Consider the following 27,500-nt stretch of genomic DNA (forward strand, 5'->3'; position numbering starts at 1 on the left):
GGCTTTGGAGATGCAACTGGTCAATGTCCAAAGGGTTCCAGGAGACTGGCTACCGGAATCAGACAGAGCATCACTGGATCTGTCCAGCATGGACGGTCTGCAGGACAGTCTGGGCAGGTGGAGGGTGCCCGAGAAGAGCCTCTTGACAGCATATCTGACATAGGACTCCTGAGGAAGCTCGGTGTTGGAGTCCTGCCCTGACGACTCCCACTGTCGCTGAAAGACAGACAGGCCATAGCGGCACATGGCTGTAAGATTTTCAGTTGGAAAAAATGGCCTCTTATACTAGCCCGGGATAGCCATAGCAGCTGAAACGCACACCAGACATGGGCTTGAGAGCGCTTCAAGTTTATTTTGCCAGACTGTGCAACAGCATTTCCCCCCAGCACACACAACAGGCCTCTACAAACAATTTACCCAGCCCCCTTTTACCGGTGAAGGGCCAACCATAGTTCCCAATGAGAGGGTGAGGCAATAGTCTAAAAGGTACCCTAGTTACATTTATAACACCCTTCTTTTATATTATAAAAGTCTTTCAAGAGTCCCACAATGAAGTTTCACTTCCTGTATACATTTAAGCACTCAATTACACATAACTTAGATCAGTGATTTTCAACCTTTTTTTACATTGTAAAAATCTTGTGGCACACCACTAACCAAAAATGTTCCAAAATGTCACCACGACCTCACACGTGCATCAATAAGTCTATGGGAGGAACAAGGTAGGTGTTGCCACACGGACCAATATTACATTGCTCTGCCAGTCTTTACACCACAGACACTCCACAGTAGCCACGTTTTTACATCACCACTTTTTCTCTTTCCCAATGACCTTTCGGGAAACAATGGTATCCATGGAAAGGAATATTCCAATCTCTTGTCTACTACATGCGCCGTGAAAATCAAACAGAATAGTCAATAGGGCATGCCCAGTAAAACGTAAACATCAACATCACGTGATACCGGCTTCCCCAAGTTTTTCTTTCACTTGTTGGAATAACTCTGTATTGCCAGTTTTTCGTCTGTCCAGTCTTGAAATTTAGTTTGAATCCAAAACAAACTTTGCTTAGTCCAGTGCCGATTGCTGGCCTCCATTTTTAAAAGTGAAGAACGTCTGGATCTGCGTGTTACGTCATATCTGAGCATGCGCTGAAAGAACGCACCCGGGATCAATTTAAACAGGAAAAGATCAAATTCAATCTTGCTAATATTTTATAATTAAACTCAGGACATGTTTTATATGGATATATATTTTCTTTTTTAATAAAACTGCACTTGTGAATGGCGTATAGAAGGGTTTAGATTCTGTTTCACAGATGGCGGTAATGCATACGAAAGCTGCTTGCCAACCGCCAATAAACAACAGAAGAAGAAAAACACCCTGACAACTTTCCGTTTGAGCGGGTACAAGATACCTCAATCGGATTGGTTAAAGGAATATTCCATCCCTGTTCAATTCTTTCCGTTTGAGCAAATAAACCAAAGTGAATTGGAATATTTGGGTCCATGTATACTATTGACATAATGGCTATTGACATCATATTTGCAAATGATGATTAATAAATGTTAATTATAAAAAGTGATATTGGATAATTCCTCACGGCACACCTGACGGTTTCTCAAGGTACACTAGTGTGCCGCGGCACAGTGGTTGAAAATCACTGACTTAGATTACCCAACTACCTCCCAGTTAATCCCCCCCTCCTCCAGGTGACACTTGGGAGAGTCCAATTAAGGTGATCAGCCTCTGGCCTGCACTCACATGGGCGCGCCTCCATGTTTGTGTACCGACCAATCACCTCAAAAAAAAAAAGGAGAAACTGATGAGAAATTAAAACAAAACCAATGACTTCTAAATGAAAAACAAACTAACTAAAGTGGCAATTAAACAACTTAAATAGCAAACAAATATAAGTACTAACCAGAATATATGTAAATAACAAAAGCCAACTATATACACAAATAGAAACATGACAGTGTGGAGGTGGGGCATACACCTGATCAGTGAGGGAGGGTTGGCAGCTCCCTCACAACAGCATTATGCTAAGTACATACGGTTTATTCGTAGTACTTCTGTAAATACCGCTACACCTACGCCATGTGTGCAGTATTTGAAATTCTGGGGTTACAATTCACGATTGACACAAAGATGTAACTGGCACAAGCTTGCATTACTAAAACACAAACAATACACAAAGAACGGGAGAGTGTCGGAGTGGAACCACTACCCCTCCACAGTGGGAGGAGCCAGATGAGGTGGCTTGGGCATCTGATTAGGATGCCTCCCTGGGCATGTCCGACCTGTAGAAGGCCTCGGGGAAGACCCAGGACACATTGGAGAGACTATGTCTCCCAAATGGAAGTCTGGGCCTCCCTGCCCGACCTCTCGGAAAAGCAGCAGATGCATGGATTGTCGTTTGCAGCACATTTGAAAGTTAGCATTCATTTTCTACCGCTTTTTCCTCACGAGGGTCGCTGGAGCCTATCCCAGCTGTCATCGGGCGAGAGGCGGGGTACACCCTGGACTGGTGGCCAGCCAATCACAGGGCACATATAGACAAACAACCATTCACACTCACATTCATACCTATGGACAATTTGGAGTGGCCAATTAACCTAGCATGTTTTTGGAATGTGGGAGGAAACCGGAGTACCCGGAGAAAACCCACGCATGCACGGGGAGAACATGCAAACTCCACACAGAGATGGCCGAGGGTGGAATTGAACCCTGGTCTCCTAGCTGTGAGGTCTGCATGGTAGCCACTAGACCGCCGTGCCGCTCCTGTATTTTTTTTGAATGAACAAAACATTTGATAGTGATATTGTACGGGTGTGTCCAAACGTTTTGGAAGGGTAGTATTTCCAGCCTCTCCAACTTATACTGCATAACATCCCCCAGTTGTACCTTTGTGATACTGCTCAACTGTGACAAGCCTTCAATTGTTAACATCTCACGTCTAACACGATAATTGGTAGAAAAGTAGATTTAGCAAAAGCCATTATTCAGTCCACGTCATAATGGGGGTGGAGAGAACAGAAACAAGTCCATGCTCGGATAATCCACCTTTCCATAAATTGTAGCTTTCATCAAAAATGACATCCTTCTTACCTCAGTGACATTGAAACACTTTGAGGAGTTATTTCTCTTCATACTGCATCAGGCAACCGGGATGGTGATGGAAACTATGAGGAAACACATGAAGGCCACCGTGATTTAGTCCAGCTGTCACATCGTCCAACAACTATTCCTGCACGTCTACGTATACTCCTCAGCTGTAAAAGTCCGGCGAGCGGCAGCTAAATGTCAGTGTATGTACTTTTCTACTCTTGCTTGTTTGCTAAAAAGCAGCATGCATGCATGACAGCTCTGTTATTAGTGTGCGTCTATCTGACTGGACAATCAAAGGACGTCATGCATCCAGAACTTCTGGTTGAGCCACAATGTACTCCCTAAAGTCATCCATGCAACTTCAACACATTTGTACTAGCTTTAGCTTTAAATGCCTGTAGTTGTATTCTGCATCATAGTGATGTATTGTTTTATTTTAAAAATTAACACAGGGCATAAGAAAATGGCACAAATTTGACTTCAGTTTGTGTTGGTAGAAATGTGTAAAATTCCACGAGTACAGGTACATCTCAAAATTCAGTATTTATATGTCGCACCTTTCAGAAAGCGAAACTCAGATACAGAAAACCGCTTATTTCCTGAATTCAATAGTGTTTCTCACCTTCATCAACCTGACACTGACACTCAAAACTTTCTTTGGCCCCATGGCGGGTTACTTACTGTAGCGGTCTCTCGATAAAAATGCATGGTCAGTGAGTTACCAATGCTTCAGGTGTTTTGTTTCGGGCACCCCGTTCTATGGAATGATACAGCACAGAGTAAACAGACTAGTTTGTTCAGCGCAATATTGTGTGAAAATTGAAAACCAAATCTTACAAAAACTGATATGGCTACATAGTACTGTAGATTCATTACTCTTTATTTCTTGAAAGGTTGGATGATAATGGCTTTCCGATAATGAAAGCCCAAAATTAGAATATTGTGGTCAATATAGTGGAGTCATGGTGCCACATTCTAATCAGCCGTACTCAAAACACTTGCTTTGAAATGGATCTCCCAGTCTGGGTCAGTAGGGGAAGACCACTGACTTGACATGTGTCCAAGTGTGTCCTTATCAAGCATGTAAGGAAAAGGCTCACCACTACACAGACCGATTCGAAACATTTCTGGCGGCAAATATTGCATTCCTTGTGTCAAGCCCCCCCATGAAACAGAGAACATCAGAAGCATCTTACCTGAACTGAATTCTTGCTCAGTTGTCCAAAGTCTTCTATTCAGATGAAATCGTGGACCCGGAGTCTGTAGAGGCACAGAATCCGTGTTGCTTGAAGTCCAGGCCATGATGATTTAGGTCGCAATGGCATCTGCTGGTGTTGGTCCACTGTTTTTTTTTTTTCCCAAGTCCACAATCATACCAGGAAACTTTAGAGCACTTCATGGTTCCCACTGCTGATAAGTTTTATGGAGATGCTGATTTAATTTTCCAGCAAGACCTTCCAGCTGCCCACACTCTGCCAAAAGGTACCATAAAAGCTGCTTGCATGGCCATGGTGTTACTACACAGGCTCAATTCCGCCACGCCACATTGATGCAGCAAGTCATGCAAAAGGAGGTCCAAGCAAGTACTAAAGGCATCGAAATGAACAGACTTTACAGGAGCCCGACATTTCTGATTGACTCAATGTGTAATACGTGTTTCACTTCAGCTTTTTAACCTTATTATATTCGATTTTTTATCAAGTCGGTTTTATCTTTTCAGTGGCTGAAGCTGTGAATGAGTTGTGGCGCCATCTACTGGCAACAGAGGTAAATTACCAAGTGAAAATGCCTTTCAAAGCAAACCCAGAGTTTTATTCCTTCATTCATTTTCTACCGCTTTTTCCTCACAAGGGTTGCGGGGCGTGCTGGAGCCTATCCCAGCTGTCTTGGGGCGAGAGGCGGGGTACACCCTGGACTGGTGGCCAGCCAAGCACAGGGCACATATATGTAGACAAACAACCATTCACACTCACATTCATACCTATGGACAATTTGGAGTGGCCAATTAACCTAGCATGTTTTTGGAATGTGGGAGGAAACCGGAGTACCCGGAGAAAACCCACGCATGCACGGGGAGAACTCCACACAGAGATGGCCGAGGGTGGAATTGAACCCTGGTCTCCTAGCCGTGAGGTCTGTGTGCTAACCACTAGACCGCCGTGTCCCCCCCCAGAGTTTTAGTCAAGACATATTTTGCAGGTAATTGTTTTTATATTATCTAAGGTGCAAATGGCCATCAATATGTGGAAAATGATAAATAAAAAGTAAGATTATAACAATTTAATAATATCCAGTGGCCACAACACCTTGAGCTGGACCAGCATTTGGCCATGTACTGTATGCTTCTTTAGTGATGGTGGGATATCTTGTAGTGTCTCTGGTTGCCACCTACGCAGACGTCCGGCTTGACACCCTGCAAAAAGCACAATCAGGAGTTCAAAGGTCAGGTTCTGGTCCGACAAAGGTCTAGAGACAATGTATGACTTTTTACCTTGTACAAGCTACAGGCTAAAGGAAGGAGAGAAGTTGTGGCGTTTGTCTGCAGCTCATCCGTATGCTCCTAGAAATTCATAAAAACCCAAAATAAGACTTCAGAGTTGAGTAGGATTCTGATGTTTGGTGTACTGTACTGTACTGTAAGTCATTTTTGTTTTTCTATTAAAATGATTCACCCCGTTGATGGTGACCCAGGGTACAAACTGGTGCGGAGGAACCAGGGCTTGGGTCTTCAAGGCGTTCTGATGCATGAGCTGGTTTCCCTGGGCTCCATTCACACAGCTCATGAGGCGCCGCCAGCTCAACTGGGGGTTGTAGAGTTGAACACACTGACCACGACAACGAAATCAAAGTAAATACAAGTTACAGAAGAAAAAAAAAAACTGAAAACCGGTAAGTTTTCCTCACGCTCTTTGCAGCAGCGATAACATCGGTGGAGGCCTCCATACAGAAGGTGACGAGGAAGGCATTGTCGCTCATGTTCAGTAAACACGCCTGACAACAGAACAGAATGGCTTCAGGACTCTCGTCCTACTATGTCAATATTGTGAGAACGACTACACACATGAGAAGATTGGAATAAAGGAATACAAATACAAGGGGGATGACACAGCAGTTCATGTTTAGAGTCATGATAAGTCAGCAGTTTGTGTTTCTGAATGTTACCTGAATCATGTTACCAAGGCACTCCTGTTCTCCATGCTGGCACTTAAATATGTACTTGCCGCCATCAGGTTTCTCCTAGTAATCACAAATTTATGTGATGATTACTCAGTCATCACATGTTTTCCCCGTATTGCATTTCATTACATTTTTTCTCGATTGTTTCCACACAATTTGTGATGCCTGAGACCCGATGACCACAACATGTAACCAATGCACCAACTCCATGAACCAAGTCCGCTAATCTATAAGCACAATTCCTGCTTTACACTCACACTGCAGATCTACAACACACTTTTTTCAAAACACGACACACAATTCTCTGAGTTTTGGCACAATTTTCACGAAGTAAACTTCTTGTTTTCACAAAGAACACAATGCCACTCAAAAGAGTCAAATGAATATTCCTATTATTCACACTGACTCATCACATGGGTAAACACCTGGCACACATTTTTACAATTAGCGGTCTAACAATGAGGGAGGCTGGGCAAAGGGTCACAAATCCACAAACACACAATCCCCTTCTCCAAGCTATGGAAGATGCATGTGGAGACATTCCAGCGGATGCTTTCCATGGCTGGATTGGCCATGCTAGGCCATATTTCCCCCGCTGCTTGGCCAGAGAAAACCTTGCATGGGATGTAGATGAGGTGCTGTGGCCTGACCCGAACAGAAGACGTGATGCAGCATAGTCTTTTGCTTTGTTATTGATTCATTTTTTCTTTATTATTATTTCTTGAACTGACGCTGTATACATTTAGATGCAGACCACTGTATGTGGAACTTTGTGTTGGTTGTGATGAACACTTCGTACATTGTTTTTCTGTAAAAATAAAAATATACGTATATTTCTGTGTAATTTTGTGTTCTGAGTCATTCTAAAATATTTTGCAAGAAGTGTCACACTGAACACGAAAAGGCCCGAGTCATGATGAATATGATGTAATCCCAGTGTTTTCCACTGAGCACATCAGTGTTCAACTGGTTCATATAAATGTTATATCTTCATATCCTGGTTTGTGTGCCTCATTTGGAGACAAAACACCATTTTGAGAAGAATGAAGACTGTTTTGGATGTAAAGTTTCATTTTGCAGGAGAATTGAGGGGTTTTCAGAAATGTGTGAGTGATTTTTGGATTTTGTGTGTAGAGTTCTGAGAATATGAGGCACCCTTTCACAAAATGTGTTTAAACAATCGAGAAAAACTGTAACAGAAACACAAAATACATTTTATACTCTTGGATAAAACACATTGCTAAACAAAACTTGTAAATAGTGCTGTCAAAAATATCACAATTTAATGACGATAACTAATTGAATTAATGATATAAAAATGGTATGTATCAAGCCACCCACTTCTTTTATGACAGTGAACACTAAATTGAGTTTTTAAATGACAGTTTTTATTATTAAGGGAGAAAAGACATCCAAACCTACATGGCCCTGTGTGAAAAAGTGATTGCCCCCTAAAGCTAATAACTGGTTGGGCCACCCTTAGCAGCAACAACTGCAATCAAGTATTTGTGATAACTTGCCATCTCTTACATCACTGTGGAGGAATTTTGGCGTATTCATCTTTGCAGAATTGTTGTCATTCAGCCACATTGGAGGCTTTTCCACTATGAAGCGACCTTTTTAAAAGGTCATGCCACAGCATCTCAACTCCACTCCAAAGTCTTTATTTTGTCTTTCTTCTTCTTATTATTAAGAGAGATAATAACTGCTTGGACCACCCTTAGCAGTAACAACTGCAATCAAGTATTTGTGATAACTTGCAATGAGTCTCTTACATCACTGTGGAGGAATTTTGGCCCACTCATCTTTGCCGAATTGTTGTCATTCAGCCACATTGGAGGGTTTTGAGCCTTTTTAAGGTCATGCCACAGCATCCCAATAGGATTCAGGTCAGGTCAGACTTTGACTAGGCCACTCCAAAGTCTTCATTTGGTTTTACTTCAGCCATTCAGAGGTGGACTTGCTGGTGTGTTTTGGATCATTGTCCTGCTGCAGAACCCAACTTGGTTTCAGTTTGAGGTCACCAACAGAAGGCAGGTCATTCTCCTTCAGGAGCAGCAAAGCAGCCCCAGACCATCACACTACCTCCACCGTATTTTACTGTTAGTATGATGTTGTTTTTCTGAAATGCTGTGTTACTTTCATGCCAGATGTAATGGGACCACAGTATTTTCCCAAAGGTCTTGGGGATCTTCAACGTTTCTGGCAAAATTGAGATGAGCCTTAATGTTCTTTTTGTTCAGCAGTGGTTTACATCTTGGAACTTGCCATTTCTTGCAGACCATTTTTGGCCAGTCTCTTTCTTATGGCGGAGTCATGAACACTGACCTTAACTGACGCAAGTGAGGCCTGCAGTTCTTTGGATGTTCTTGTGGGGTCTTTAGTGATGGCTTGAATGAGTTGTGACTGTGCTCTTGGGGTCACTTTGGTTGGTCAGCCACTCTCTGGAAGGTTCATTGCCGTTGTCATGTTTTCGTCATTTGCAGATAATAGCTTTCACTGTGGTTTGCTGGAGTCCCAAAGCTTTGGAAATGGCTTTATAACATTTTCTGTATAACATATAGCGGACTGACAGAGCTCAGTTACTTTCTTTCTCATTTGTTCCTGAATTTCCAGTAATCAGGCCTGGGTTTGGCTGGAGAACTTGAACTCTATGATAAACTGCAGTTGTTTTAACAGCATGGGGCAATTCCTTTTTCACACAGGGCCACGTGGGTTTGGATTTTTTTTCTCCCTTAATAAAATGTTTCATCTAATTTTATCTATGAAATGCAGTTAGTGTTCAGTTGTGTTGTTATTGACTCATTTAAATTAGTTTGATGATCTGAAACAATCAATGTGACAAACATGCAATAAGATAAGACATCACTTTTTCACACCATGGTATAGGTGGAATTGAATTGAGAATACAGAAATTGCAGAGCATTCAATTTGCATAGCTGACTCATAATTTTTTCATTGTCTAATCAAACAAATGAAAACAATTACCAACTTAGAAGTGAGCATTGTGGGAACGCATGTCAAGCAATATGGCCAAGAAGACCAGGCATGCGTAATAATCATCAACTACATCAACATCCAACAACACTAGAGTGTACTGTACACCATCGTTTTGTATTACCTGAGCATTCCCAAAGGGGACAAGATTGACAGATAGGATATCCTGCAGCAACACCCATGTGGGGTAGAGCACCTGTGTGATATAAAATATGCAGTCGGGACACAGGCTCTCATAGTAAACATCCAACTGGACAGGTTCCGCTGTCTGACGCAACCTGGTTGAGTTGGCGTGGAGGCACTGTTCCAAAACCTGCAAAAAACACACGAGTGTACTTTATGGTGTGTTCGTCTGCATCGTGTGGCTGTGACACGGCAATATCGGAATGAGTGGGGATAGTGAGGTAGGTTTGGTTTACAACACCTTCCTCAACTGTAAGGTGCAGGCAAGTACAGAATCACTGTAGAGGACACAAGAGACGGCTTTAAACGTAGCACACTGCCCAGCTAACTAGTTAGCCTAGAATGTATTCATGGTAAAATTAAGACTTAAAAATTACCACTTCCACACTTAATTTGATGTGATGTCAGAGATGCCATGGCTGACTCCATGCAGTGTGAAGGCAATGTAATCTGTCATGTCTCATCAGTGTAAAATTACTGACACCTGGTGACCAGAGTACTACATATAACTTGTCATTCAATCACATTGAAATCTTGCTGATCGAATGTATTGAAATAAACAACTTTCAGGTTGGCTAAAAGTAATTTGTTGTATTTTAATGTTTCTCTGTTGTGAAAAAAACTTTGAAATTACGTTTTTTTCCCTATTCACTTTTTGAAAAGCTATAAAAAAAAACTCTTAATGATCCTCACCCCGCACTGGACTGCCAAATCTGGAGACGAGCACCACTGTGAAGGAGGGTGGGAGCATGAAGACGACACTGTGGACATCAAGCTACTGCTAAAGGTCAACGTAAGCAGCAGAGCCACCTTCATCTTTGAAACTAGTCTGCACTTATTCAAGTATACAGCCACACAACCACTTATTCAAGTATACAGCCACACAACACCGGCAAACACCCGCACACGCAGTCGTGACAACTTTAAAATAGAGCCCAAAGACCATTTCCTTGTTTATGTAGCAGGCCTTCTTTGATTGGCTCTCGGTGAGATGACGTAAAATGCGTCACTTGTCGCCAAGGTTTTAAAAAATATATAAAAATGGCGTCGCCGTACGGTACATACAGCGGAGCGTGTCAACAGTGTGGCACATATTTGCTCAGTTTTGTCTTTAAACATAAGTTTGTTTATAATGTTTGTGATAGTGCCCCTCCCTTGAGGTGCCTTTTATGTGACTGCAGCGGTCCCCAACCTTTTAATATAGCGATGTAATTTATCTTATTTATTATGCACTGTGTAAAACTACAACAGGCAACCTTACATTTGTTTTTCAAAGAGAAGATGATAAAACGTGGCTGCTGTTTGAAGTGTGGGGAAACCTGAGGTTGAGCTGCATACCCATATAGCATCTGCATTTGAGACCAAATATGAGGTGAAAGAAAAACGGTATAAATGCAGTTTACTGGTCTATTTGTGCAGGTGGAAGAACTTGGTGCGTTTAAGGACCATCGAACAAAGTGGGACGGGTTTTTAAAACTATATGCATGTACAAAAATTAGATGTAGTTATGTGTTATTATTATTGCCAGCTTAGCAAATAATATAAACGCCCCCTGCTGGACATTTAAATAAAACCAGACAACAAAACAGCCCATTTTTATATACCATATATTTTATTGTCTTTTAAAATCATTTGCATCTGGCTAGAGAGAACCGTACAGATGAAAGAGTACCTTTGTGAATTGAACTGTGAAGCAAGTTTTACACAAAATAAGAAATTAGAAAAATGACCAACAGGACGGAGGAAAGGGGAACACCCGAGGACAAAACATTTTTTGTGTATATGTGGTGAGACAAAAACAACCAATAGGCTGATACTGGCTGGATCAACAGTGCTCCCTCTGAAATCAATGGGTGTGGGGTAGCTTTGTCGTTCATGTCATTTTATTATGATTCCTGATGATGCAGCTGAGCCTTCTGATACAGTTAGATGCTATTCTGGATGACGAACACTCAATTTAGAGACAAACAACTGGAAAAAGGCCCAAAAAAGAAAAAGAAAGAGCTTTTACTTTTAATTGCTGCAAATGCTGACATGTTACTCCATGAGATTGCTGACAATCAGAATGAAACCACCTCACAATTGAAGAAATATGCAACATACAAGGCTCAGTTTGGGACAAACAAATGTAAAAGAGGGAGCACTGCTCTGATAATACAAATAAAAACAGAGGAACAGTAACAGAAGAAGAGGGGAAAGTCTTTTTCAAGTTTAAAATGACAGGAAATAAACAATTGCAACTCAATCACAGCCACTTTGAGAGATAGACTGAGTGTCAAATGGGTATTTACTGTTTGGTTAATTACATATTGTAAACATTTGTATTTTTTTCTGTACGGAGAAAAAAAAATCAAGCTAGCTTATTTTTTTCTGTATAGGCTCTGTAAAGTTATCATTTAACAAACAAAAACACTTGGACAAACAATTCTAATCAGCTTTTTTAAAAAGCTAAATAAAAAAATAACAAAAAAAAAACATCCTCAGGCACCATGAAAGAACACTTTCTAATGCCATCATTGTTGCATTTGCAAAGATCTGCATAAAGGAGTGACTGGGATCTGTACCTTTTATCCATTTTTTTTCTTTGTATCCACAAGTGTTTGTTTTGTGGTGCACCTTTAACACTGTGTCTACTCCCCAAAACAACAATCTTTCAAATGACAATGACAGATTCTCACGTTGAAGAAGAAATAAAGCAAATCTCTCTAGTATGTAATAAATGCAAAGCAGCCAAGACTGCATCCAACATAAAGCCTTGGCTCTGTAAATATTAACACATGTACATGAGCTTGCTTCATCACAATATTATCAAGTTTAACATATTCTATTGATGATAACCACAAAGTATGTCCAAGCTTAATGATTAGTGAAATTGCGTGCGTTTATGAACTGTTTCGCCCTGATTTCAAAGCCGCCTGAAGATACCCCCCCCGCCCCCCCGACACTTCCTTTCTGATTTGTTTCAAGCACAATCCAAATGATAATTACATCATTCAAAAATATAGATATAAGTATATATTTCAAAATAGTTATTCTGTATTACGTCTCTCTGGTTTATTTGCCAAACTTTTACAGACACCAAATTGCATGTTCCTCGTAGTCAGTGAAAGATATGCTTGGTGCATGAGGCCTTTTTTCAAGAAAGATCATTTACAGTGTACCAAAGCTGATGAAAAAATATTTCATTCTTTGAATGATCATTTGCTGTGTAGAAAAAAACGCTTTTCAAGATACACCCGGTCACAAATGCATATGTAAATACATACACGAGCAGGAAGGAAGCTAAGTGCGAATGAGACCTGACCATATGCCCGCGTCTTGCCTGTCTGCTACTAACGTTAATAACATTTTGCATTGCCTCGGGCCTTTACACATCTGTCACAAATATGGCAGCTGAAGGCGACTACAGAAAAGCTGACAAACAAAACGAAGAAAGCAGATCCAAAGTCACCTGATCATCCCTGAAACAAGCTGCAATAAACTGACACTCTTTTTCCAGACATGTTTTTTTTTCTCCTGATCCACCCAATAACAACCATTCGCATCTACAGGTGCATCTCAACAAATTACAATATCTTTGAAGTCTTTTATTTCAGTACCGCGGTACCTCGGTTTTCAATCGTATTAGCTTAATTGGCGACTCTATGTATGGTATGAATGTGACCGTGAATGATTGTTTGTCTATACGTGCCCTGCCATTGGATAGCGACCAGTCCAAAGACAACTGGGATAGGCTCCAGCATATCAGCCAACCTAGTGAGGATAAGCGGCATAGAAAATAGATGGATGGCTGGTCTCACTTATGACTCAGTCTCTGTAAATGGATAGTTCTTTTTTAGAGTTGGGACACTACAGACAGATTCCGTACAGGAAATCCTTCAATAATTATACAATCGTGGAAAAAATTATTAGACCCCCCCCTTGTTTCTTCAGGTTAGTGATCCGTTTTATTACTTGCTACAAATTTGTACTTTAGTTTGGACCGATATAATGATGCTAACAAAAATAGTTTACATGAATAGCTATAGCTAAAAATAATTAAACTCCTATCGCTGTTATCATCATCATATTAGTCCAAAGGTACCTTTAGTTGCGTTAATATTTCTGGGACTAGAACGCATTCATTGGATTGACATGATTTCTTTGATGCATTTTCAGTTTGGGTATTCATCTGACCTTTTGGAATGGATTCATGTTGACAACTGAGTTTCCACTGTATTGTCAGCTACTGGTTCACACTATACAGCAAACAAAATTGCGAAAACATGAATTGGTCTCTTCGTCTGAATTCCACTCGTGACATCAAATACCTTTTGCATAATGTTCTAATTTACTGAGATTCACCTGTATTGCATGAAGCAATCCTGATCCTCATGAAGGATTGTAAAGAAATTGTAGTCTATTCGACTAGCGTGTGGATCAAAGTGCATGAGAAGCCAGCTGGGAAAGTATTACATTAGCTAATATCGTGACGCTTGTGTCTGCAGAAGAACAGCAGCAAAAAATGTACATTGAATACTGTGAGCTTCAAACTAATCAACTGTAGGAAACTGAGCTTCACCGGACTGTACGGCTTTTTAGGGTTCTACTTATTTGTGTGTGGGACAGACAAAAAAGTGCAGTCAAGTGTTGGTCCAACAAACTGGATGACAGATGTCAGCAATGGCAGGTGACGTAGTCGTTCACATGGAACCAACGTGTCATAAATGCTGCATGCGTTAACTGGAGAGCTTATCTCGTCGTGTGTCGCAAACAACTACACTGGGCCTTGGCGGTTCACATTGTAGTCTGAGTGTTAAATCTGGACCAAATCCAAATGAAAAAAAGCGAGCTTGCGTGCAAAGAGGGGGCGCACCAAGTTACTGTGCAGCCCCCGATTGAGAAAGTAACAATTCACATGTAACAACAAAGAGGCACAACTAAACCTAAAACATGCTGATTTACTCACATAAACACACACACACACACACAGACACACACACACGCTGGTTCTTGCTGAGAAAAGGTGAACGCATGATGGGCACAGCATGTGGCAGCGATGGCACCGACTCTCTGGCAACAACAAACAAAGAGGAGAGGATGCGCTCATCATCGACGAAAGGCACTTTTTTTTTATCTCTTCCAACCTTTTTTTTTTGTTTTGTTTTGTTTTGAAAGCCCTCTGAGCAGAAGCGCTGACCTCACCTCTCGTTCAACCAAAAGACATGTGCAAAGTACAGTACGACTGAATAAGCCTGGCTAAGAGATGGCTGAAATCAACATTGGGGAAAGTTGGCCCAGTCCAACTAAACTAAAAAGGTAGCAGGACTTTGTAAAGAATTAGGATGCTCAGCTATTTGCCTGATAGCTGAAGCTGGTGTTGTTTACATTGACTTCCGTTGTCAAAAATAAATCAAGTCATCACACTCCTTACATCTGTCAAGACATCATACACTAATTGACTTACGTCCCCTCAGCACTCTACAAAAATATACTTTTTTTTGGCAACTGAGATTTATAGTTGACTTACAAGCAAACTTTGTGCTTTGAGAGTGAAACCTGAATTGAAACGAATATAGGAGAAGAGGTGAAAGAGAAGCAGTTCTTCTCCTCGGACTATTCTGGTGTGCATAGTACAATCACGCATATCATGCTTCACTGTGTACGCACAACAAGTCAGAAACCAAACAGGAAGAACCAACCATTAAAAAAAAAAAAGGTTTTCTTGCTACATGAAAGATCCTTCATTTGGCTCACAGTCGCTGGATGCAGGAAACGGAATCTAAGCTACAATCATAAAAGAAAAAAAAAAAACTCACATACACCAACTGCACGTATGGCTAAAATATACTGTTATATTACTGCTTCTCTTTTCTCTGTACATTAAATGTTCTACAGCTCTGTGAGTCAAACTTGTGATAAAAACCAACAGTCAAGCGCAAGAAGGGGAAGTATTGTGAGTATATACTATTTAACAAAAAAAAAACATCTGCAAGGATCTCAGAAACTGTGTATCTAACAGGAGACAAAGCAAATACAGTACCGTAGATACAATAATCACATAGAGCGATGCTCTGCAGGTTCCTTTAGCGTATAGGAAGCAGACACATACAAGGAGCACTAACAGTTAAGTCAATGGCTACACGTGCTACAGTCTAAAAGGAGGAGACAAAAAAAAAGAAGCTGGATGCAGGAACCTTGAGAAATTTCAGTCAGAAGGAAACCTGAATAGCGAAGAACTGCATGAATCAATATCCATCTGTGATTGAAAACTATTTCACCGTATACCAAATACGTACCATGCATTTTTAGACTCGAATACCTCGTCAGTTCAAACAGAGGCTTGCTGAGCCAAAGCAGGTGGAAATAAAACAAAAAAAGTATATTTTTTAAAGCTGTAACTTTGTCTATTGTGACAGCCTCCTCCTCTCCCAACACTCTCTACTAGCGACACAGGCTTGTGGTCATTGAAAGCTATTACTACGGTACTTACACAAGCGTCAAATTCAATTAGTCTTTTCTACCCCCCGCCCCCCAACAAATATCCACTCCACAAAATGTACCCAAGCCCTCCACTTTCCCCTTTCCCCAGGCTCCAGTGACAACACCACCCTGGTCCAACGGGTTCTCAGCCGTCTTAAGGTGTGAAGCAAGCAGCCTGGTTTAGCCAAGCAAGTCCTTTTCATAGGATGACAGCTCAGGCTTTTGTCTACGGAGAGTTTGCAGGCAGTCTGGGGATAACAGTTTGGGCCTTTGTCTATAAACAGTTATGAGTTTAAGGCAAAAAAAAAAAAAAAAAGTGCCCCCTGTAAATTGTCCCATCATCCCACCATATGTCCCTCCGCCTTCTTCCGGATGTCTAAAAATATTATTAATGTGTGCTTATCCTTGAACACATGTTCTTCTTCGGAATCCAGACGTGTTATTGTAAATTTGTCACACCGGGTTTGTGTATCTGACACTGTACAGTCCCGCCTGGCAAACCGAACTTGCTGTGTCATGCTAACTGTATGTACATTGCTGAGTTACAAAGTTGATGTGCTTACTGTGAAGCCATGCTGCTGGCAAGAAGTGCTCTTTAGCTGCACTGGGGTCAGATGGAAAATATACCCCCCCCACCCCGCCCCCCAACCCCCCGCCTCAAGCTAGAGAGTCATGCTTGTTAAGTTGATTTGACTCGCCACTTAAAAACATGAACGGCCCCCCTTCTTTCGCGCCCAATGCATTTGAGTGAAAATTGCCCCACCCTGGTTGTCTGCCTTGACTGCTGGTGGTGAATTCATCTGGGGTGCTGGTTCTGGTTTTGAGAGCGGGCCAGGACTGGGTATGCGAGATTTACATTCAGCTGCTCGTTGTGTTGGATCAAGGAGACATTTTTGTAGTGAAGCACGAGATCTTTCAGGGACGAGTAGAGATTGTATGGCTCTGCAAATCCGTAACCTGTGGTCGTCTTGTTGATGACACAGTGTTTGGCGTCGCCATCCACACTGGAAAAAGGAAAATAATTATTGAATTATTATTATTATTATTGTCCTACCAGAAAAACAAGGTCGGGTTATATCTAGCAGTAGTACATCAGTACAAAGCATGACATCCCTCCAACAAATGTTGTTAGCCTTCAGCCTAACTCAGCTCAATGAGTAGCTAAAGCAGGTATGTCCAAAGGGCGGCCCGGCGACCATTTGCGGCACCAGCTGTTTTTTTATTGGTCTGCGGCACATTGTAAAAACTATAATAAAAAAAAAACAGCGACAATGGAAAATAATGTCAAAATATTAACAGAAAAAAGTTGTAATGAGCAAAAGTTGTAATTTTAAGAGAATAACATGGGAATATTATGAGATAAAAATAAAATTATTTTAGCAACATAAAGTTGAAATATTAATAAAACCTTTTTAAGGTGTAATATGAGAAACAAAACAAAACAAAATTGTAATTTCTGCAAGCCTGGTCTGTTTTCAAGGCTGCCATTTGCCATCGATTGTGTTCATAATTGTAATGGACAGAGCTTCATGGCAAAAACAAGGCTTCAAGTGGGTCTACTTTTTAGGCCTTTTTAGGAAGTGGTAAGTTTTTGGCTATTTAAGTTTAAAGGAAATAACTTGAAGGCTACCGTTTAGGTCGCTAGCTCTCTAGTTTGCGAGTTAGCATGTGTCTCAAGACCCTGCAGTTGCGCAATATGTTGTAAATAAAAAGAGTATAAATGTGACTATAGTCGTGTTTTGTCATGTCTACAGGGCTCTAATAATGCTTTGTTCATTATAATCTGGAAAGAATTATTTGTCTACCCACCAACTATATGTGGTTTCTTAAGTTTTTATTATTTGCCGTTTTATTATTATTATTATATTTATTTATTACTGATTGATTTTCTTTATTTTTTATTTGTTTATTTATTTTTCATCTTATTTTGTGCAGAAAAATAAAAAGTAAGATATTTGAGAACAGTGGAATGTTTTATCAGCGCTTTTATTGTAGAAAATCGGAACCAAAGCACTGAAAAAGTTTGTATATTTTTCTGTTTTTAATAAATGTTTTTGTTGTTTTTTTTGGAAAACCTGATGAGGCCCAGTCCCCAGACCCTAGCTCCAGTGGCCCCCAAGTAAATTGCGTTTGAGACCCCTGCTGTAAAGTCAACTGTAATGGGCGGTGGAAACAGGGCTATATCAGAACAATGGAGGATGATCCTTCCTTTCCAGTGTTCAAACAAGCATGAGATACTTACACAACGGAGCAGGCGTATGAGCCTTTCTGTGATTGGCTCTCACGGATGAGGAAGGTTCCATCACATTTGCCCCTCAGCATTTCCTCAGCCTGGGTGCGCTTGATGTCACCCACATACCAGGTGCACTCATCATGATGGGGCGAGCCCTCGTCGTCCTCCAGCGAGTATGAGCTGGAAACATCACATGTAGGACATTTTCACTCATTTGTATGTCTACAGTGGATCAATTAACAAATGTGTTACAGTACCCGGCAAAAGTATTTGAGCTACACTTACTCATCAGCATCGTTTTTTATGCCGAGCCATTCGTTAATCTTTTTCTGCCTTGTACCCTTCTGCGTCAGCCATCTGATGAAACAAGAACAGCGCACATTTAGTGCAGCTACAGCACAGAACATGGTGAACAAGCGTACTAAATGAGTTGCATGTAACAGTATGTAAGCTATTAAGCAATAACTACAGCAGTGATTTTCAACCACTGTGCCGCGGCACACTAGTGTACCTTGAGAAACCGTCAGGTGTGCCGTGAGGAATTATCCAATATCACTTTTTATAATTAACATTTATCAATCATCATTTGCAAATATGATGTCAATAGCCATTATGTCAATAGTATACATGGACCCAAATATTCCAATTCACTTTGGTTTATTTGCTCAAACGGAAAGAATTGAACAGGGATGGAATATTCCTTTAACCAATCCGATTGAGGTATCTTGTACCCGCTCAAACGGAAAGTTGTCAGGGTGTTTTTCTTCTTCTGTTGTTTATTGGCGGTTGGCAAGCAGCTTTCGTATGCATTACCGCCATCTGTGGAACAGAATCTAAACCCTTCTATACGCCATTCACAAGTGCAGTTTTATTAAAAAAGAAAATATATATCTATATAAAACATGTCCTGAGTTTAATTATAAAATATTAGCAAGATTGAATTTGATCTTTTCCTGTTTAAATTGATCCCGGGTGCGTTCTTTCAGCGCATGCTCAGATATGACGTAACACGCAGATCCAGACGTTCTTCACTTTTAAAAATGGAGGCCAGCAATCGGCACTGGACTAAGCAAAGTTTGTTTTGGATTCAAACTAAATTTCAAGACTGGACAGACAAAAAACTGGCAATACAGAGTTATTCCAACAAGTGAAAGAAAAACTTGGGGAAGCCGGTATCACGTGATGTTGATGTTTACGTTTTACTGGGCATGCCCTATTGACTATTCTGTTTGATTTTCACGGCGCATGTAGACAAGAGATTGGAATATTCCTTTCCATGGATACCATTGTTTCCCGAAAGGTCATTGGGAAAGAGAAAAAGTGGTGATGTAAAAACGTGGCTACTGTGGAGTGTCTGTGGTGTGAAGACTGGCAGAGCAATGTAATATTGGTCCGTGTGGCAACACCTACCTTGTTCCTCCCATAGACTTATTGATGCACGTGTGAGGTCGTGGTGACATTTTGGAACATTTTTATTAGTGGTGTGCCACAAGATTTTTACAATGTAAAAAACGTGCCGTGGCTCAAAAAAGGTTGAAAATCACTGAACTACAGTACAGAAAACATAGCATTGATCGCCCTTACATTAAATATTGGTCTCTGATCTTGCGGAGCTGCATGAGATCTGGCTTGAGGCTGTTCATCTTCTTATCAATTTCTCTGTTATCCGAGACCTGCTGTCTCAAGTCCTGCTCCAGCTTTCGCTTGCTGTCATGGATCTCCTTCACACGAGACTTCAAACGTTCAGAGTTGCTGTGAATCCTGATCAGAGTGGAAAAAATATATACAGTATTTCAATAAAACCACGTTCAACCATCAGTAATATCATGGTAAAACACACTCACTTCTGAATCTCCTTTTCATTGCCTTCACGCTGGAATCGCTCCAAAGACTCTTTGCTGTAACGCTCTTGAGTCTCACATTGCTCTTCAAATATTTTGATGGTCTCGTTGAAGGCCTCAATGGCTGTGCGTTTCATCTGCAGCTCCTGTGGTCAAACAAAATATCATTGTCCATTCATCTATTTTCTACTGTTTATCTTGTTCAGGGTCACGGGTGATCTCGAGCTGATCCCAGTTGACTTTGGGAGAGAGGCGCGGTACACCCGGCACCGGTTGCCAGTCAATCGGACTGGCCTGGGATGATAAGGATGTTGATAAGAAATTAATTAATTAATCACACCACAAATGAAAATGAACCCAATAATTCTTCCAGCCTCGGTTGAAAGTGTGCATGGGTTTCAGCACCTTGGTGTGTTTGTCACAAAGAACAATGCCATACAGTCTCTTTGCCGCGGTGGGTGGAAGTGGGGCCGCTAGAATACACACAGAGTGCAGAAGAGTGTAATGTAGTAGAAATTAAATTAGTACATTGCAATATTTTGTCTTGTTTTTTTTTCTAGGGCTGTCAAGGTTAACATGGTTATAAGTTAACGCAAATTGTGAATAATGCCACAGTTTTTTTTTTTAAATGCATGATTTCGGTCCACACCATAGTTTGGAGAAAGGCAGCAGTGTTGTAGTTGATGTTGTGCCACAAGTGTGAATGAATATGGAGCAGAAATGAACAAAGAAAAGAAGTTGTAAATGGTGCTGGAGTACCGCAAGTTATTTATTTATTGCCATTTATACAGTGGTAACTTGACATACGAGTGTCTAAAAGAACAGGTTTATTTGAGACACAAGCGTTTTTTTTTTGGTTTTTGTTTTAATTGAGCTAACTTGAGTTACTAGCTGTTAGTTGCGGCCAGACACAGACACGAGACAGCTTTTTTGGGGGGCTTTTTTGTTACCATGGGAACTATTTTGTGTCACCTTGGTAAACAGGGACAAGTGCTGAAGTGAGCGAGCAAACAGAGCGCTCAATGTGATATCAGTAAAGGCTCGCATGTGAATTTATTAGTGTCATTATTATCATTTATTAGGAATTTATTAGCATTTGTGCTGAAACTGCTGTGCTTGTAAAAGAAGACAGAATAAAACCTGCATGTTGCTGTTGAGTGTGTGTGAGTGTGTCTGAGTGTGTGTGAGTGTGTGTGTGTAAAAGAGTGTTTCAAAGTAAATAAATATAGCCTGACTGCACTATATGGTCTGAGTCCTACTATCTCTTCTTGGGCACTTTATTTTTTTGTAAGTTGACTATTTATTTTTCTAACATCCTGTTTTCTTTTCACTTAGTTGGTGGGTGTGTTTGTGAACCTTCACAATTCGATTTTGTGAGATCATGGAGAGAATTCTATTTAAGTCAAGGACAGTTGATACTATTTGACAATTTAGGGTCTCCAAAATAGCCTAGCATGCATAGTTTTAGACAAATAACTGGAGTACCCGGTGCAAGGCATTAGCTTTATTATTCCTATATCACTGAATAATACAGTAATGCAATTATTTGTTGATCTTGGGTGTTAAAACATTTAGTAAAGTATTAGCAGTTGCATGTTTTGATATTTTTTAGTACATTATAATGTGACACCTCTTCTTCCTTGCCATATTATGCGCATGCATATTGAACCCCTACCTGTGACGTGCGTGTGTACTCCTCGTACAGGGCGTCGTACTCGCGACTCTTCTCCTGGTACTGCTCGTGATAGACCTTCAGCTGTTCACCAACCTCCTCGATGCTGTTCTCTTTCACCAGCTGAACGGCGCAGATACAGCGCATGATCATTGAGAAACACGCCGTCACATGGGAACATGCTGTGTTGCACCAACCTGTTGGTATTTTGAAACCGGGTACAGAAGTTTGGTGTCCAGCTTGGCATTGTACTGGGCCAAGGACTCATGGCGGTAATGGTTGATCAGCTCAACTACAGACAGGAAGGTGAGCGGCTCTGAGAAGCCGTAACGGCCATCTCTGTGGTAGATCTTTATAAGTTTGTTGTTCCCGCCTCTCCTGTTGGGGGAACAGAACGTTGGAGAGAGTAAATGCTAACACCAGTCATACAAAAACAAATTGAATTCCGATTTAGGGGAACTTAAATCAACTTTCTTCACCTGAGCGTAAGAGTGTACTCTCCCTCCAGTTTGCTTGAGGCATCTCGAACTAGAAAGGTACCATCAGGGGTGTCTCTCAATTTCTCATTTACCTCCTCCCTAGAAATAAAAACATTTCCCATCACAACATAAACCAATAAACTTTGATAGACCACTCACTATCAAATTAAAGTTTCTGCATTCGAGTGAGCATCGTCTCCCAACAAAAGAGCAGTTTCAGTGGCGGATTACTATCACTGTCCTGTTCCACTCAAAGACTGAGCATATCATTCTACCCCCACGCCATGTGGCTTTTTAACACAAGAGGCAGAGCAATAAAAACACACACGGGACTGGACTTATACTGGATGTATTATTGTAAGACAAAGTTGAAATGATCTGTTCTGAATTTATTTATTTTATGATATCACCTTGGGGACCTAAAATCAAGTTATCAATAATGATAACAATAACAATACAATGTTCAGTCGAACAAATAAATCCAAATTCCAAGAAATAATCATGACCCCTTTTGTTTTTAGAAGTGCTGCTGACCTGGAAATTTCTCCCCAGTACCATTCTGCATCGCTGAGAAGGGTGCTTGTGTCCGTCATGGTTGATGGTGCCATTTTTGACTTTGTTGGCTTTGCTGGAAGAACTGCAACATAAAAAAAAAAACAAAAAAACATTACAGCACTAATGGGGTACATGCAGACAGTCTTGTTAAAGCTACACAGCTAAAGCTTGTTACAAACTGGCAATCAATGCATATTCCAAGAGAGAAAAGCACGATCATGTACAGTGAAAATGCTAAAAGTGAAGAATGATTTGCTGAATTGTAAGTAAATGGAGTTACCTGGCGGAGTGAGGTCTTGTTCTGCAGTTCTCTCTACCAGAAGCCTTTCCACTACAAGAGCAGGTAACTCTTCATCCAAAGACAACCTGTCAAAGTCATTGCTTAACAATAGAGCAATACTTAGTTAAGAAGTCACGCTTCTACAGTGTGACTTACCCCGAAGTAGAGAGACCTGTTCTCATCAAAAGCGGTCCAAAGATCTTCCCCAGCGTGTGCATGTCCAAGCTGTTGCTGGCCTGTGCCTGTGCGACCTTGGCCAGGTGTGCAAGGAGGTACTGCAGGGTGAGACGGTGATGGAGAGGGACGGTGGTGGCGCTCTCGAGGACCTGGCTTACCTCTCTATCATGGCTGCCAGCTACGGCACCATCTATAAGAGAGATTCAAAGGCTGAGCTGTGCTTTTAAGCCAGACTTTACATCATTCATTGGTCAGTGTTTCCTACCTGTGGACTGCTGTAGGACCTGCCGTTGCTGTGTGATAGCAGTTTGGAGCTGAGCGTATGTACAAGCAGGGATGACAGGGGAAGGGAGGTCTCTTAGGTAGTGCATGACACACTCTGACAGGATGGCCGCATCCGTCTGACTGATGTCACTCTCTGCGCAGAAGAGTCAAGCATGAGCTTAGGAATTACATACATGTGTAGCGCTCTATGCAAGTATCATAGAAGTACTAGTAGGTTAAGAACAAAGATACTGATTACTGCACACAATTCACTCACCAGGACTTAGGCTGTGGACTGGGTTGTCTGAACTAGCAGTCATCCTGTACAGAGTTGTAGAGTCCAGACCTGAGAAACACAGAAAAGGCATTATTCAGTTTATTTAGATAACCTCTTATGAAGTCAACTGCTTGAGGTGGCGACAGGAGCAAGAAATCTGAAATTTTAACCTTTAGACATTTTACACCGTCATCTACCACTTGGTGATGTCTCCAATACAAGGAAAAGAACTCCTGTTAGATAAACGTTTTGTAAGCTTTTCCATATACGGGTACGTGCCAGTTTGAGTTGTTTTCCCTCCTGTTTCTACAAGTGAAAGACGGATGACAACATTACTCATTTCCAATGCATAAAATCCTCCAGGAAAATTGGGTCTAGACAGTTTGCATCGGGAAGGCAATTTCTTGAGACAAGCCAGTCTCTCAGCTAGTTGAGAAAACCTCAACGTGCAAGCAGAGTGTGTGTATCCAATTCATGGATGCATTTCAGCACCATTGCTAAGTCAAACTATTTACATTCAGAGACAGACCTCTTGCCGCCCCGGTGGATATCAATATTGAGATTTTTTCCCGCATGAAAGACATTTTTGGCAGGTGCCTCAAAAACAAACGTTGGTCTTCTGCCTTTGCAGTGTTGCATGATACAGTTTAACAGTCAAACGTGATGGTGCATGTGTCTGTTTACGGTTAGTTTGTAAAACTGCATTGGATTTTAAGACAACACAAAAAACAGAGTAGCGTGCATTTGAATATCTGGGTCATTGCAGCATTCATTCATTTTCTACAGCTTTTTCCTCACGAGGGTCGCGGGGGTGCTGGAGCCTATCCCAGCTGTCTTCGGGCGTGAGGCGGGGTACACCCTGGACTGGTGGCCAGCCAATCACAGGGCACATATAGACAAACAACCATTCACACTCACATTCATACCTATGGACAATTTGGAGTGGTCAATTAACCTAGCATGTTTTTGGAATGTGGGAGGAAGCCGGAGTACAAGCAAACTCCACAGAGATTCGAACCCAAGTCTTCGCCAGCTCCTGACTGTGTGGCTAACATGCTAACATGCTAACCACTTGGCCAAATGCGAAATTTGTAAATAGTTCAAGGTATTATTCATTCATTCAGTCACTGGGGGTGCTGGAGCCTATCCCAGCTGTCTTCGGGCGAGAGGCGGGGTACACCCTGGACTGGTCGCCAGCCAATCACAGGGCACATATAGACAAACAACCATTCACACTCACATTCATACCTATGGACAATTTGGAGTGGCCAATTAACCTAGCATGTTTTTGGAATGTGGGAGGAAACCGGAGTACCCGGAGAAAACCCACGCATGCACGGGGAGAACATGCAAACTCCACACAGAGATGGCCGAGGGTGGAATTGAACCATAGTCTCCTAGTTGTGAGGTCTACACGCTAACCACTGGACCGCAATTATTGTCAATTTGATAGCACACAAGTACAGTATCACTGCATAGCAAATAAAGTCTAAATATACATTTTATTGTCTGCAAACCAGTTGACTACAATGAGTGCACTGTGTAATAAGCGAGACAGGAAGTGGTACAGTTTTTACAGTCTCAGCACACGAAACTTTAATGTAGAAGGCCTTCCTGTGATTCTTGATACATGTAACAAATCCACAAAGGAGGCAATGTCACTTGTACACATGCAATTCCACGCATGTATGCCTCCCTGACTGGATCCGCTTGTCTGTACGTCCACACTTGTGCAAACGCTGGCATGAGGGCAAGAGGCAGATGGCGTGAGGGAGACAGTCGCACATAGATGGAAAGACAGCGAGGCGGACAGAGAGCCAGACGACAGACGATTCCGTTGGCCGACAAGGCCTTATAGGACCTACCTCTCTGCTCTATGGCTTGGATGAGGCTGACGAGGGCCGCGGGAGCCGTTTCTGGTGGTGTGAACTGCTCACTCAGGTCCGGCACTGAAGCAGCTGAAACAACAATACAAAGCACTGTGTTACACTTTGACCGCAGAGCCTGCCGGGAGCCGCGGGGGTGCTGCGAGATTGACAGCAGCACAGCGAACTGGGAGCATTTAGATACTGAGCAAAGAGTATACAATGTTAAAGGATACATGACTATGCAAAGGTCAGCAAATAAAGAGTAATTTTAGCTGCCATTTCACAAGAAGCACAGCTGTCTAAGTAAGCGTTACCAGGGCTCGACAATAACGATGTACCGATGGCCCGGGGCAAGTTAAAACAAAATTCGGGCAAGTAAATCCAATCAGTGATATTCCCATCGGGCAAGTGCACTTTGGCATGTCATACTGCCAAGAGTTTTTTTTTAAAGCGGTTCTTGTTGGGTGTTGGTAAAACACGGACTGCGTAATTCCGGTGGTAATTTGCAAACCAATCCTTGCAAATCTTGAAATGGACCAATCAGAATCGTTTATTTAGACCGCAGTCCGTAATCCACAGTCCGCATTTTACTCACACCCGTTGTTCGCGATCAACCAATCAGCGATCGTTTGACTGCGAAAACATCCGTCATGGCGGCGCTGCCAACGTCGTCTAATTCTGAAGGAAACAGCAAAAAGTGATGAACCAGTGCCTCCTAAACAAGTATTTTATTAGCGGCAGCAAATCAAATGATGTCACAGGTGAGTGAATCACATTGCTGTGACAATTTGAAGTGGTCACAATGAAACACCACCCATTAGATCCAATACCAAGTGCTGATTTTGCACAAGCTGCAAAATCTAGCGGTTCAATTTCTCTGTGGATTTTTCTCATCTTTGCTTCACAAATTATTGTTTGACCATTGAGCTTTTTTTCTGGATTAAAAACACTTTACTAGTACACAAATGTGTCTCTTCAATAATGTTTCATTGTGGTGCACAACTTATAAATATCACTGCTTACTACGACTATGATGTGTAAGGTAGTATGGTAGTACTCTCATTTCATCTTTATTTGAGATTCTCATGTGATGCCATAAAAAATTACATATCATTATGGCAGTCTTTTCATTTTACATGGGGCAAGTTCGGGCAAGTAGTTCTCACCTTAAGGATTCCCCATGGGCAAGTCATTTCGGTTTTTAATGTAGAGCCCTGGTTACCTTCACTTTTTCCAGCCTTCGTGTACAGACTACTGGACATCATTTTTCAACTTTATTTGCATAGTAGCTTTCTTAAACCACAAGTCCCTGCTCAAAAATGACAAATGAATTGAGTATTTCTCAGCATCTTGGTATCAAAATAAAGCTAACACTAATGGGATTTCAGCAAATGCAATATGATAAATTATATTTTTTCAGGGCAACACAGACAGCGCCCCACAGATGGTGGTTTTAGCTTTTCTGTACAATAATACAGTAAACCTCGGATATATCGGATTCAATTATTCCCACTGATTTTGTCCGATATAAGCGAAATCCGTTATATGCGTATACCGGAAAATGTTTTACGCATATATCGAATTTATATCCGGTATATGTGTAAATCGGATTTTATCCGTTATAAAAAGGCACTTCCTTGACTATGTTTCCAATGTATCTGGACGCGCAGGCAACGCTGCAAATGACGTCGTATAGCGGCCTGTCACGATTCGGCGAATCGGAGCGCCACGATGCGGCCATCCGATATATGCGAGGGAAATTTAATGGAAATGCATTGGAACGGGACTGGAGATTTTGGCCGAAATAGGCGAAATCCGTTATAAAAAATCCGATATATGCAATGAATTTTTATTGGAAATGCATTACAGAAAAATTGGTTCTTTTTTATCTGTCCGTTGTGAGCGAATTTCCGATATATCCGAGTC

The 27,500-nt window shown here is 41.5% G+C and overlaps 3 protein-coding genes across 7 annotated transcripts in view; all 3 read right to left on the bottom strand.

The window, feature by feature from the left end:
• Positions 1-3,345, bottom strand: part of LOC131126471 (cAMP-specific 3',5'-cyclic phosphodiesterase 4D-like) — a 63,636-nt gene extending 60,291 nt beyond the window's left edge. The window contains exons 1-2 of one of the 2 annotated variants that reach the window (XM_058069045.1): positions 3,110-3,345; positions 1-216 (exon numbers count right to left, since the gene is read on the bottom strand). The exon at positions 1-216 is cut by the window's left edge and continues 2 nt beyond it. In XM_058069045.1, the coding sequence (XP_057925028.1) occupies positions 1-216; positions 3,110-3,151 (258 nt within the window). In that variant the 5' untranslated portion in view covers positions 3,152-3,345. The remainder of the gene's footprint in view (positions 217-3,109) is intronic. The other variant, XM_058069048.1, reaches the window with a different exon arrangement.
• Positions 3,346-5,141: 1,796 nt separating this feature from the next.
• LOC131126474 (gamma-interferon-inducible lysosomal thiol reductase-like) lies at positions 5,142-10,445 on the bottom strand. Its single transcript, XM_058069057.1, has 7 exons — positions 10,160-10,445; positions 9,408-9,596; positions 6,272-6,346; positions 6,014-6,100; positions 5,782-5,934; positions 5,601-5,669; positions 5,142-5,522 (listed from the first exon to the last, which is right to left on the bottom strand). Exons 1-7 carry the CDS (start codon positions 10,280-10,282, stop codon positions 5,457-5,459), a joined length of 762 nt encoding a protein of 253 aa, XP_057925040.1. The 5' UTR covers positions 10,283-10,445; the 3' UTR covers positions 5,142-5,456.
• A 505-nt stretch (positions 10,446-10,950) lies between these two features.
• LOC131126472 (phosphatidylinositol 3-kinase regulatory subunit gamma-like) overlaps positions 10,951-27,500 on the bottom strand; it is a 38,394-nt gene continuing 21,844 nt past the window's right edge. For all 4 annotated transcript variants that reach the window (XM_058069054.1, XM_058069055.1, XM_058069056.1 and 1 more), the window contains 14 exons: positions 25,572-25,664; positions 23,707-23,775; positions 23,431-23,583; positions 23,145-23,355; positions 22,989-23,074; positions 22,688-22,790; positions 22,154-22,252; positions 21,872-22,052; positions 21,678-21,797; positions 20,006-20,148; positions 19,746-19,922; positions 18,447-18,518; positions 18,171-18,341; positions 10,951-16,932 (listed from right to left, as the gene is read on the bottom strand). In XM_058069054.1, coding sequence (XP_057925037.1) covers positions 16,725-16,932; positions 18,171-18,341; positions 18,447-18,518; positions 19,746-19,922; positions 20,006-20,148; positions 21,678-21,797; positions 21,872-22,052; positions 22,154-22,252; positions 22,688-22,790; positions 22,989-23,074; positions 23,145-23,355; positions 23,431-23,583; positions 23,707-23,775; positions 25,572-25,664 — 1,886 coding nt within the window. In that variant the 3' untranslated portion in view covers positions 10,951-16,724. The remainder of the gene's footprint in view (positions 16,933-18,170; positions 18,342-18,446; positions 18,519-19,745; positions 19,923-20,005; positions 20,149-21,677; positions 21,798-21,871; positions 22,053-22,153; positions 22,253-22,687; positions 22,791-22,988; positions 23,075-23,144; positions 23,356-23,430; positions 23,584-23,706; positions 23,776-25,571; positions 25,665-27,500) is intronic.

The sequence above is a fragment of the Doryrhamphus excisus genome, chromosome 3 (assembly GCF_030265055.1).
Source record: "Doryrhamphus excisus isolate RoL2022-K1 chromosome 3, RoL_Dexc_1.0, whole genome shotgun sequence".
Lineage (NCBI taxonomy): Eukaryota > Metazoa > Chordata > Actinopteri > Syngnathiformes > Syngnathidae > Doryrhamphus > Doryrhamphus excisus.